The sequence below is a fragment of the Neophocaena asiaeorientalis genome, unplaced genomic scaffold (genome assembly GCF_003031525.2).
Source record: "Neophocaena asiaeorientalis asiaeorientalis breed wild unplaced genomic scaffold, Neophocaena_asiaeorientalis_V1.1 scaffold438, whole genome shotgun sequence".
Lineage (NCBI taxonomy): Eukaryota > Metazoa > Chordata > Mammalia > Artiodactyla > Phocoenidae > Neophocaena > Neophocaena asiaeorientalis.
In genome coordinates this window covers 7,686,907-7,698,417 of record NW_020173491.1, presented here as the reverse complement: position 1 = coordinate 7,698,417, position 11,511 = coordinate 7,686,907, and the positions used below count along the sequence as shown (strand labels likewise).

Below are 11,511 nucleotides of genomic sequence, written 5' to 3'. Positions count from 1 at the left end.
GGGTCACAGTCCATCGTACTGAAAATAGGGGTCAGGAGGTGGATTCGGGGTAAGGTACAGGCGACCTCACCTCCTGCCTTTGACCTCAACTCAGGGAGCTGCCTCAGATTCAAGAGGAGAAAGAAGATGAGGAGGAGGAGGACGGAGAGGAGGAGGAGGATGGAGAGGAGGAGGAGGACGAAGAGGAGGAGGAGGACGGAGAGGAGGAGGAACCTGAGTAAGGACCCATGCCCCCGGCTGAGGGATGGCCCAGGGAGGGGCTGCCAGGGTTTCTGGGGTGAGGGTGCTTTCTGCCGCTCACGGAAGCTCCTCCCTTTCTTCCGTGCCCACTTCCGCTGGACACTGACCAGAAAGGCTGAGGCGGTGCTGGGGGACCCCACTGTGCTCGTAATGACCTTGAGATCCATAGTACCTAATACTCAGCGACCACCTCCACACCACCCACACTCACACGTGCAGAGGTAGAATGCACCTCCACGGGGTGGGGATTTTTTTTTTTTTTGCGGTACATGGGCCTCTCACTGTTGTGGCCTCTCCCGTTGCAGAGCACAGGCTCTGGACGTGCAGGCTCAGCGGCCATGGCTCACGGGCCCAGCCGCTCCGTGGCATGTGGGATCTTCCCGGACCGGGGCACGAACCCGCGTCCCCTGCATCGGCAGGCGGACTCTTAACCACTGCGCCATCAGGGAAGCCCCGGGGTGGGGATTTTTGTCTGTTGCCTTCACTGCCGTGTCTCCAGAGCCTAGAACAGTGCCTAGCACAGTAGGCACCAAATCAGTGTTGGTTGAATGCATGGAAGGATGCACGGACCCATGCAGTGGGCCCCCAGCTCTCCCGTGTGATTAACAAAGCCAAGGCACAGAGCTGTCTCTGTCCCTCACACCCTCCCCAACAGTCGGTCCCCAATGGTTGCCTTTGATGCCCCTTATGGCTGCCCTGGATTCTGCTCTATCTTCCATAATGGTTGATTCTGTATCCACATCCATAAAAATTTCAACATCAAAACACACAAAAGAATTCAGTTACAGTAAGAGCTTAAAAATGGAACTCAGAAACCGCTAAAAGTTATAATCAAACTTGCCAAGAGACTAGATCTTAATTATTCCCACCACTAAAAAGAAATGATAATTAGGTGATGTGATAGAATGCTCCGTATCGCTACAATGGCAACCGTATCATAATATACAAATGTATCAGTCAGCACGTTGTATACCTTATAAAATGTTATATGTCAAATATATTTGAATAATAAGAAAAGAAACCACTAGGAGGGAGGTGATTCTGAGCAACGTGGGCTGGACAGAAGGGCAGATGGAGAGGTGGATGCACGTGGAGGTGACGAGCAGAGGGCTGGATGCCTGAGTGGAGTTAGGGGATGAGAGGCTGGACCAGAGATGTAAATATGGGCGTCTGATCTCATAGATGGAATGAGAGTGGGGTTGGAGGAGATGCCCGGGGAGTGAGTGTAGATGGAGGAGAGGCCAGAATGCCAGATCAGAGGTCAGGGAGATGGGGAGGAAATAGAAAGGACCAAGGAAGGGGAGGCGCCCATGGCGGGTGAGGGAAATGAGAAGGGTGTGAGGCCTGGAGGCCCAGTTGGAAAGTGTCTCAAGGAGGAGGGAGTGAACTGCTGCCTGGCGAACAGCCCGCATGTCCCAGGCAGAGTGACAGTGTAGCTCGTGGAACGGGTGGGGGATGATCCTTCTGAGGTGGTGGGGCCAGATTGTGAAGGCCTTGAACTTGATTTCCCGGGAGCAGTGGGGAGCCGTGGAGGGTTTGTGAGCAGGGAAGTGACAGGCTGGCAGCTGCGCTGTGCAGAGACCGAGGCAGGAGGAGCAGCGTGGTGGCTGTCGTACCACAGATCAGGCCAGATGATTTAACCTGTCCCCTTGCTCCATCCCCCTTGTGTTATTCTCTGTCCCCGTCACTCTGCCCTCTGTGGTACCCCCGGCCCATACACTTCCTCCCTGCCCCTTTGGCCATGGCCTGAGGCGAGATAGCATCACAAGTGTTAGGAGCACAAGCTTTTCTTCTCTCAGCAGAGTGACCTGGGCAAGTGGCAGATGGGCACAGAGCTTCTGCTTCCACATCTCCAAAACGGGGGGAGGGGTTGATAACAGCCCCTCCTGAGTGGTCAGAGGGCTGGCTGTGAGAATGGATGCGGTAGGACCTGGTGTGGAGTAAGTGCTCCATCAAAAGTCACCCATCTTCTCATCCCTACTGAGGGTCACTTTTAGTCCCAGTCAGGAAAGAGTTAAACCATGAGGCCACACAGGATTTGGGGGCTAGAAGCCTGCTTAGTGTCATCTACTTTGAGTCCACGCTTGCCCAGTTCACCTATAATCTTTCTATCCTCAGCAGGAGGCCACGCAGCTACTTGATTGCCCCCAATGACAGGGAGCTCACAACCTCTCAAAGGCCATCCATTCCATCCATAGGCACCTCTGAGTTAGGAAATTATTTCTTCTGCCAAAACTATGGCTTCTGTAACCCAGTCCTAATTCTACCCTCCAGGCCTCTCCAGAGCCAGGATGCTCTCATTAACAGGTAACTGCCCCTCCTCTAAATGAAGACCTTAGATGCTGCCTGGCTGCATTAGTGCAGTTCTGTTTGCCCCCTGCTTTCACCTGCCTCTGTGTAGACTGCAGAGCTCTGAGCTGTTCCGCCACCAAACCCGTATGCCCAACACATAGGTCTGCAAATCCCTTTATATGTCACAGCTCCTGAGCTAAAACACCACTTGAAAGCCAGTGAGCCAACGTGCACACACACAGACGCACACGCTAACTACACACGTGTTCTCTGCACAGTACACACAGACACACACACATATCTGCACCGCACATACACACCTGCACACAAACACAGCCACACAGGCTGGGTTATGTGCACACTTGCGTGCAGGCAGGGCACTTACACGGCCTGATACATGCACAAGCAACACACACGGGCACACGTGTACGCACTTGCACATATCCACACTAGACACAAGTGCATACATACAGTTACCTACAAACACTGCAGGCACACACAGGCTCATACAGATGTTCACCCAGAGCTTCAAACTCAGGGCACTTTGGGGCCTGGGGCCCCAGGTAGGGACAAGGGCCCTGTGGTGACAGAGCCAGTGATCCCAGGGCCAAGGCCAGAGGGTGTCAGGCATGGGACAGGTGGGCTGGGCTGTCACTGGCTGGGGAAGGATGCTTTTGCCAGCTTTGCGGAGGCACAGGGGTTACTGATGACAACGCGCAAGCCCTGGTAACGGGCAGATGGTCGCTTAGCGACCTGGTCTCTGTTGGCAACAGCTCAGCTTTTCATAGCAACGGAAGCCTTTTGGGCCCCACCTGGCCTCCCTGGGGCCATTTCTGCAGAGTTCCCCCGCACATCCCCTCAATCTGATTAGAAGCAGGAAGGATTGGTGGCTCATCTGCCTCCCGAGCCACACTGGCTCCAGAGCTGGCCTCACAGGCTCGGGGCCGGCTCGGGCTACCCCAATCCTCCACTGGCATGCACCGACCTGGGGCTTGGAATGAATGTCATTGCCCCCAGCTGAACTTCTGCACCACGGGCGTCCTTGTCAGCAAAGACAGAGAGACCCAAGTAGGTGGCTGCTTCTCCCTAAGGGCTCCCCTCCTTCCTTCTTTCGGGGCTGGGGGACCGGGTGACGAGTCTGCTGAAGGCAACAGTGAGGACCTTAACTTGGGGGCACAGCCTGTTTTGTGACTTGGGGGAGGACAGTGGGCTGGCCGTTGCGGCTACTCCCCACACCTTTAACTCGGAGAGCCAGGACCTCTGGGATGCCCACCTCAGCCAGTCTGTCTGATCCTCTACTTGGAAATCCCTGGAACTTGGGAACTTTCCAGAAGTTGATGGCCCGCTGCATCTGGGCTGGTCAAGAGGGGGCCTCAGCAGGCACCAGGCGACCTGCCAACCAGGGGCAACATGATTTGGGGGTACATGGGTCCCCAAACAGCCCCTGGTGGGGCTGACAGGCCCACTGTAAGGCTTGTTATGTGTCTCCGTAGCTGGAGATGTTTGTGCAAAATGTTCCGCAGTCTATGTGGGTGGTTCACAGACCTGCAGAAGGCCGCCTGCTCTGGGGTTTATAATAATAATGACAAGAACAGTCATAGTAACAGCTGTCACCTGATTAGCACTTGTTTTCCATGCCAGACGTTGTGCTAAGGCTCCTACTGGTAATCCCATTTCACAGATGAGAGAACTGAGGCTCAGAGATAACAGCCCACACGTCCACAGGTGCCCTGCCAGCAAGCACAGAGCTGGGATTCTGTCCCAGGTCAGGCTGGGCTCCTAAGCGGACACCTAGTACTACAGACAAGGAAAGCTGCTTACCAGTGTTTAGAGATGGAGGATCCAGATGACACCGGACACGGGGAGGTTTTTTGACTTTTCCATGAGCTTCTCACTGGCCCTTCTGACCTCATTCAAATAAGCCAGTCTGTACAGTACAGGCTGGATGAGTCCTACCCATTTGACAGATAAGCAAACGGAGGCTTCCCGGGGACTTGCTTTCCAGGCCAGATTCTAGAATGAGCAAGACGCCAGGAAGCCTCTGACTGGGACTGTGGGAAGTTCATTTCCTGGGCCTTTGCGCTCTGAGAACCGAGGAGGCCCCTGCATCTGTTCCAGGGAAGGAGAAGCCAGTCTGCCCCTCGCAGCACAAGCCCATCCCACCCTTCCGGGAAGGGCCGACTTCTCTGTCAGGTGTGGAAGGCACGGTTCCCGTAATACTTTGAGAGGCCCCCAAGAACATTTTAATTGCTTTCAAAATCAGACCAAAAAATGAACTTTTAGATGGAAGAGAATATTTTAGTATATAATATTAGCATATTAATCTTCATATGAATGCAGTCACAAAATGGAATTTTAAAAATATATTTATGGAGGAAGGGACCCGTGAAGGCTGAAGTGCCCAGGCCCTGTGGAAGTCATAATATGCCCTTTTCTTTAAGAAAAGCTGTTTCTTCCTGGGCAGGGTAGAGAGTGTGACTGACACTTCAGGCCCCTCACAATGGAAATACATATGCAATGAAGAGAAATAAAGTGAGTTAGGTGCTTGAATCCTCCAAACACTCGCCTCACTCCTCCACGTCACCTGGGGCTGTGCAGACACTCAGAGGCAGGCAGTGGAGTATTAAAGACTTGGTGCTAGAGTCAGAGACACCCATCTTTTATCCAGGTTCACCTGGTACAGGCTGTGTGACCTTGGACAGGCCATCTGACCTCTCTGAGCCTCCGATTTCTAAGCTCAAATAGGATCAGTCATAGCGGGGCTCTCGGGTTTATTTGGGTGAGGATTTGGTGAGACACTGTGCGTGCCATGTGCTTGGCCCAGCGCCTGGCACACAGCCCTTGGGAGCTGCTGTGACAATATGATTGCTGGCTGATTCCTGCTCCCAGGCTGCTGGCTCCAAACCGACTGGGCTGTAATTCCGTCCCCATCTCCTCACCCACCTCAGGAGGGCTGAGACTTGGCCCTCTGGGTAAAGGATGGGGAATTCAGGTTTTCTGGGCAGCGGATGCCAAGGAGCATCCTCCATGAGCCCCTTGGTGACAGTGGTTCATGGCATGGGGTGAGGCCGTTAGGAAGCAGAATCTAATTCTAACCACAGAAATCACATTAGCCCTTGGTCCCAAGTCATCATTTTAACCCAGAGATTGCACACAGGCATCTCAGGGCCCACGTTAGTCTGGAGACAGGCTCTTTTGGATATTGACATATTAATATAGATATTAATATAGATAATACAGATGTTAATATAGATCTATTCATTTGGATTAATTATCAGCATCTAGAGATGGGGAGGTCCCACCTTTAAAATGTGTAGTTCAGGCTCCTCTTGAAAATCAGCAGATCTGGCCACAGGACTCCCATTCCAAGCAGAGTGGGGTTGCTGACCCAGATGGGCACAGGTTCTTCTCTCCTTCCTATAGTCTCACCCCAGCCCCTGTCACTCATGTATGCCTCTGCCTGGGCCAGGGACCCCCGAAACCTTCAGCATTTGCAGTGTGGCTCTGATCTCATGGCATGGAAAAAACCAGGGTCTGTGTCCGAGGTTTGTGTGTTGTGGGACAATTTGCTGTGTGATTTTGGCCAGGCCACTTGACCTCTCTGTGCCTCACTTTTCTCATACTCCCTGCTCTGCCTATATCCCCAAGGTGGCCTGGAGACTCTCAGAGGGGAAATGCTGGGCATAGATTTTGAACACTCTACAATGCCCTTTGGTCAGCCCCCAAAGGACAGCTCCTCAAAACCGTCCTCCGTTATTTTCTTTGCACTTGCTGCTCCCCATTCCTGGACACTATTCCCTACCTATTCCCAGCTCGCAGGCCACCTCCTCTGGGAAGCCCTCCTTCCTAGGCAGAATTGTGCTGTGCCCTTCATAGCTACTTGCTCCAGACTGTGACTCAGACTGGGAACTTGTTAGCAGGATGTGAGATCTGCCACCTGCCCTGTGCTGGGAGCTTCAAGAGGGCGAGGACCTATCCTTAGGCGTCTTTGTGCCCCAGCTCCTGGCACAGAGCCTGGCACTCAGCACAGTTCAGGAAACATTTAACACCCCTAACCCCAGCCCTTCCCTCCTGCCCCCTCGCAGTCACAGTGTCCTGCTGGATAGCTGTCTGGTGGCGCAGGGAGGCGAGGACCAGAGTGGAGTAGGTGGAACTGAGCACCAGAGCGCCTCACACCAGGTATGGAACAGCACCAGGCTGGCGGCTGGGCTACCTCAGAGGCCTGGACTGGAGTCGGCGGAAGGCGCTGGGCCCTGTCCCCTTTGCTTACAGGGGCGGGGTTTGGCTGATGAGATGCCCACAGGACAGAAGTGAGCAGGGTGGTGCGTGCTGTGAGGCCCTGCTTGTAGCAGGGGTCAGATGGTGTCAGGAAGGGCCCCGGGTGGTACGGCCATGGGTGGGAAGCAGTGGGCTTAGACTCCAGTCCTCACGTGGCTGTGTGACCCTGGGCAAGTCACCTCCCCACTCTGGGCCTCAGTGGCCACCTCTGTAAAATGGGGCTAAAAACCCTTCCCTGGAGTACTGTATACAGTTCTACGCTGTGAAGTGTGGTGCCGGATGGAGAGTGCCGTGGTGGCTGCTTCAGTTGCTTTGTCCCCACACGCAGAGGGCTGCCCGAGAATTTCCCCTCATTATATGTGACAGGTCCAGGTGTTGGGGCCTGGGGCTCCTATGTGCACTGGACGCCCCAGAAGGTGAGTTGGAGGGTATGACCAAATGGGCAGGGCCAGGACTAGTCTTGGGGCCCATCCTGAGGGTAGATCCCCCCACAGGGGCTGGGCTGGACTAGGGCTAGGACAGGGCTCGATGGTCACAGCTTCGGTTTCCTCTTTATCTTTTGCAGGAGCTGCAGGAGGAGGCCGTGGCTGCCAGCTCAGGAGGTAGGCGTGTGGTGGGGTTGCATAAGAATGTCCAGGATGCTTTCAGGCTGGGGGCAGCCAGGGTACAGGGGCAAACCCTCCTCCTGTCCCTCTCAACTCGTCCCCCTGCTCCATCCCATCCTCAGGCAAAACCCATTCTGTGCATCTTAGGGCCACTTTGTCAGAGCCTGATGATATATTTCAAAGGCCCCAGGGGAATTGCACTGAGGTTCCCCCCGCCGGACCTCAAGAGGCCTGGGGAAACCATACTCCCAGCCAACCTCTCCTGCCAACCCCCTCACTGGGAACACAGCTCTCTAGGTTACTGCCCAGCGAGCATTTGGCTCAAATGTAACGTACCTGAGTGAAAATTGGGGCCAGAGCTCGCTAAGGCTGTGTCCTAGACTCTGTGTCTTTTGAGCTTTTCCTTACTGCTAAGATCCCCAGCACAATTTGATTATTTATCACTCCCACCCCTAATCCTGAGAACTTCAGGGATGATGGGGACAGAGTCTAGGGGAGTGAGGATGTCTGGACACTGAGCCCTGGCCTTGCAAACTTCCACAGGCCTCAAGACACGGGTGGTGCTCCACCTGCCCTTTGAGGCAGACAGACCATTTTACAGATGAGAAAACTGAGGCTCCATGTGGGCAGCATTTGGCTCAGTGGTCAAGGACACAGACCTGCATTTCACTATTGGCTCCTCCGTCTTCCTCGCTCTGTGACCTGGAGCCAGTTCTGTGACCTCTCTTAACTGTAGCTCTCAAGTCAAGAAAGAGGGGGCTATAGCAGTACCTACCTCACTGGGTTGTTGGGCAGAGTGGGGGTAACAATGCATCAGTGGAACTGAAAGAAGAGACCATAATGGGGACCATGACAATGATGTTTGTGTCCCAGGCAGCCACTGATGGAAATGGGACTGGACCCGCGTGTCTTAACCCCAGGTGTCCTGAGCCTGCCCCCCACCTGATCTTTGAAAACCATCCTCTGTTAACTTTAACCCAAATCTGCCGGAAACCTACTAAGTCTGCACCCCACATGGATGAACAAGACCAGGATCACCCGGTTGCAGACTCAGGTTCCGTGGGGCTGGTTCCACCCGCTTCCCCAGGTCATTTGGAAGCAGGTGGCCTGGGAACCACACTTTGAGAAACACTGAAACACAGCCCTTTGTCTGCCACCACTCGAAAGTGTGGATCTTGAACCAACAGCTTTGGTGTCACCTGGGAGCTGGTTAGAAATGCAGAATCCCAGGCCCCATCCCAGACCTGCTGAACCAGAATCTGCACCGTTAACAAGATCCCTGGTGATTTCTCTGCGCATTTGTGTTTGAGAGGCAATGGCCTTGAGCCCTTGTTCTCAATCATGACTGCACATTGGAATCATCTGGGGAGATTTAAAAATCTTGGGGCCAGTCCTCACCCCAGACCATTAAATCAGAACCTCTGGGGATGGGCCCACGCATCAGGCATTTCCAGACCTCCCCAGGCGATTCCAATATGCAGCCCATTTGGGGAAACAGGGGCCTAGGAAAAGTTATTGCTTCTGGTTGGAAGTGAAATTAATTGAGCTCCAGGATTTCTTTGGGATGGAAAATCCTACCAGGCTAAGAACGTTTGAGTCTGTGAGCCTAAGCCTGACGGGTTCTGGGTTCTCTGATTCTAATTTCTTTGAGTCTAAAGTATGAAATGCTACGATGGTTGGTTAGCAGAGAAAGCTCCAGAACTGGGGCGCTCAGGGCTGTCTCTCAGAGCTGTTGGGTGGACGAGCCACGTGACTGGTGATGCTCTTGACACTGAACTCCAGGGACGAGAGTGACGCTCCAGACTTTGGGTGCAGCTGCTGCAAGCGCAGGTGGGCACCGGGCTGGTCTGTGGTGGTGCTGGTGGGGAGGAGCCCCACCTACCCTGCCTCTCCCAACTCTGTGCTCCTCATTGCAGTCCCCAGGGTCCCGCCTCTGCCTGAGATCCCCTGCCCCCAGCACCATGGCTAAACCAGGCCGGGACGTGGAGCTGAATCGCCTGGTCCAGGACCAGCCACCTGGCCAAGTGACCCCTGGGCTTGCTCCCCCAAACCTGGTGGAGCACCTCCCCAATGTGTCCAGCTACCACCCCCTGATCACCCACACCCCTGTCCTCATCTCCCGGAGGACAGCCTTGTCCAACTCCAGCTTCCCCGAGGAGACCAGGAGCTCCATCGGTTGCCTAGGTAGCGTGAAATTGACCACCCAGCGCGCTGGTGTCTGTGATGTGCTTCTGCATGGCTTGGGCTGTTTCCTGCATGGGTGCCATGGTCTTGGCGTGGGACCACTATTTGGGCTCATGGAACACCACCCCTTCTTCCTCTGCTGACCAGTGCCTTCATCTTGCTTTGTGGTGACTTGAAGGGTATTAGTCCCCTTCTCTCTGTGCCTAAAATTCCACAATTAGCAATTCATTTCTTTGGGTTAAACATGGCTTTTTGCAGATCATCAATTTTTATACAGGTCGTCACTCATACCCGAGTTTAAACAAGTCACTCAGATCTCCAGGCCAAGAGGCTTGGGGCAGGGAGCTGGGTGGGGGAAGAGAATAATCAGAGGGGAATAAACCAGAAGAGGAATGTGGAGGTCCGTTGCAGACAGAATCTACCGACCTTGAGAGTTGGCTGGGAGCTAGACTTTCTGAGGACTGTTGTTACCTGCTCAGCAAATTCCCTTTCAGGAAAGGGGAGGCCCCCAGGTGCTGACAGGCAGACCCAGAGGAGGCATCCTCAGGGGCCAGTGCAGAGAGAGAGCCTGTCTGGATCCATTTAATTGTGACAAGATCCCCTCAGTGGCCTTTGGAAAGTGCTGGGGGACATACTGGTGCCTCTGGGCTAACCTCTGTCACTTTCTGCCTTGACTCAAACCAGACCTGCCATTTTCCCTTTAATTTGTTTGTTTGTTTTTGGATTACACTGGGCAAGGTTGCCTCTGAGATTCACAGGCAGGTTGAGCTGAACATTTCACAAGAAGAGATCCACTCTCGTCCTCTCCCTCCTCCTGGCCTGGGGTGGGCACAGAGTTGGGGGCAAGGTGGCACGTGATCAACCCCATGACAGGGGATGACATGCCAGGCTCAGTGTTCCGGGTAGGGCCTAAATCTCGTCACTCCAAAGGGTCTTCCACGCCCTCTACCCTTATATCACGGCTCGAGTTTTGTGCACTCTGTACCAACTCTGCATTTATTTACTTACCATCTTTCTTTCAGTGGATTCACTTTTTTCATTTAATTGAGTGTATTTAAACAGGAAGCTTTACATTATAATTCAAATGGAAAACCAGCATGGCCTGCCATAAATATAGAGAAAGCATAAATAGAAATAACCACAAAGTTATGGAGAACAATGTGGAGTCGGTAGTTTCTAGTGAGGTACGTGGCCTGCTGAAGGCTCATAGCTGAGTCTGCTCTCCCAGCTGCAAAGGGGGATTCAGACGTATCAGAGGGGTGTTAAGGCCATAGCAGCACTAACTTGAGGCTTTCTCTCTGCCTTCTCAGGATCCAGACGGAACCGGACAGGGAGGAATGGTTCCGCTCTATCATCCTTTGCCTTGGCTGTGCCACCTAAAATCGTCGTGTGCCTTCTCTGGTCCCTGGGAGCCCCACACTTTGAGAAATAGTCCCAGTGACACATTGGGACAGTGGGTTGAACCAGCTGTCGTTGACACATGATGATTTTATTTTATTTACTGATGAGTAGGCAAGGATGTTTACTGCAGCACTGTTTAAATATTCATTAATACAGACTATTTATAAAATGACGACATTAGCCATTAAAAGTAAAACAAGTAGAGAAATAGAAAATATTATCAGTCAAAAAAATCTTTCAGATAATTAAAAGATCTAAAAAACAGGGATTTATATAAGGCTTGGTATTGGTCACGGTAGTGGTCAAATTTACAACACAGATTAATAGAGAGATGTAAATCAAGGCCTTCTTCCCCAGACTTGGTTCTAAAACATTTACTATCTAGGATCAAGAGCAAGGTCCTTCGGTGATAGTTTGCGGGTCTTATATATGGTTTCTACCTAGGCCCAATCTAAACAGTAGGACACACCATGATCTTAGATGCTGCAGACAAGGCGGTGACGGCATGTAG

The 11,511-nt window shown here is 53.0% G+C and overlaps 1 protein-coding gene across 1 annotated transcript in view; it reads left to right on the top strand.

Annotated features, from left to right (window-relative positions):
* CNGB1 (cyclic nucleotide gated channel subunit beta 1) overlaps positions 1-11,511 on the top strand; it is a gene marked incomplete at its 3' end in the record, with an annotated part of 70,878 nt that overhangs the window by 15,745 nt on the left and 43,622 nt on the right. The window contains exons 13-15 of the mRNA XM_024747434.1: positions 95-217; positions 6,624-6,711; positions 7,376-7,412. Coding sequence (XP_024603202.1) covers positions 95-217; positions 6,624-6,711; positions 7,376-7,412 — 248 coding nt within the window. The remainder of the gene's footprint in view (positions 1-94; positions 218-6,623; positions 6,712-7,375; positions 7,413-11,511) is intronic.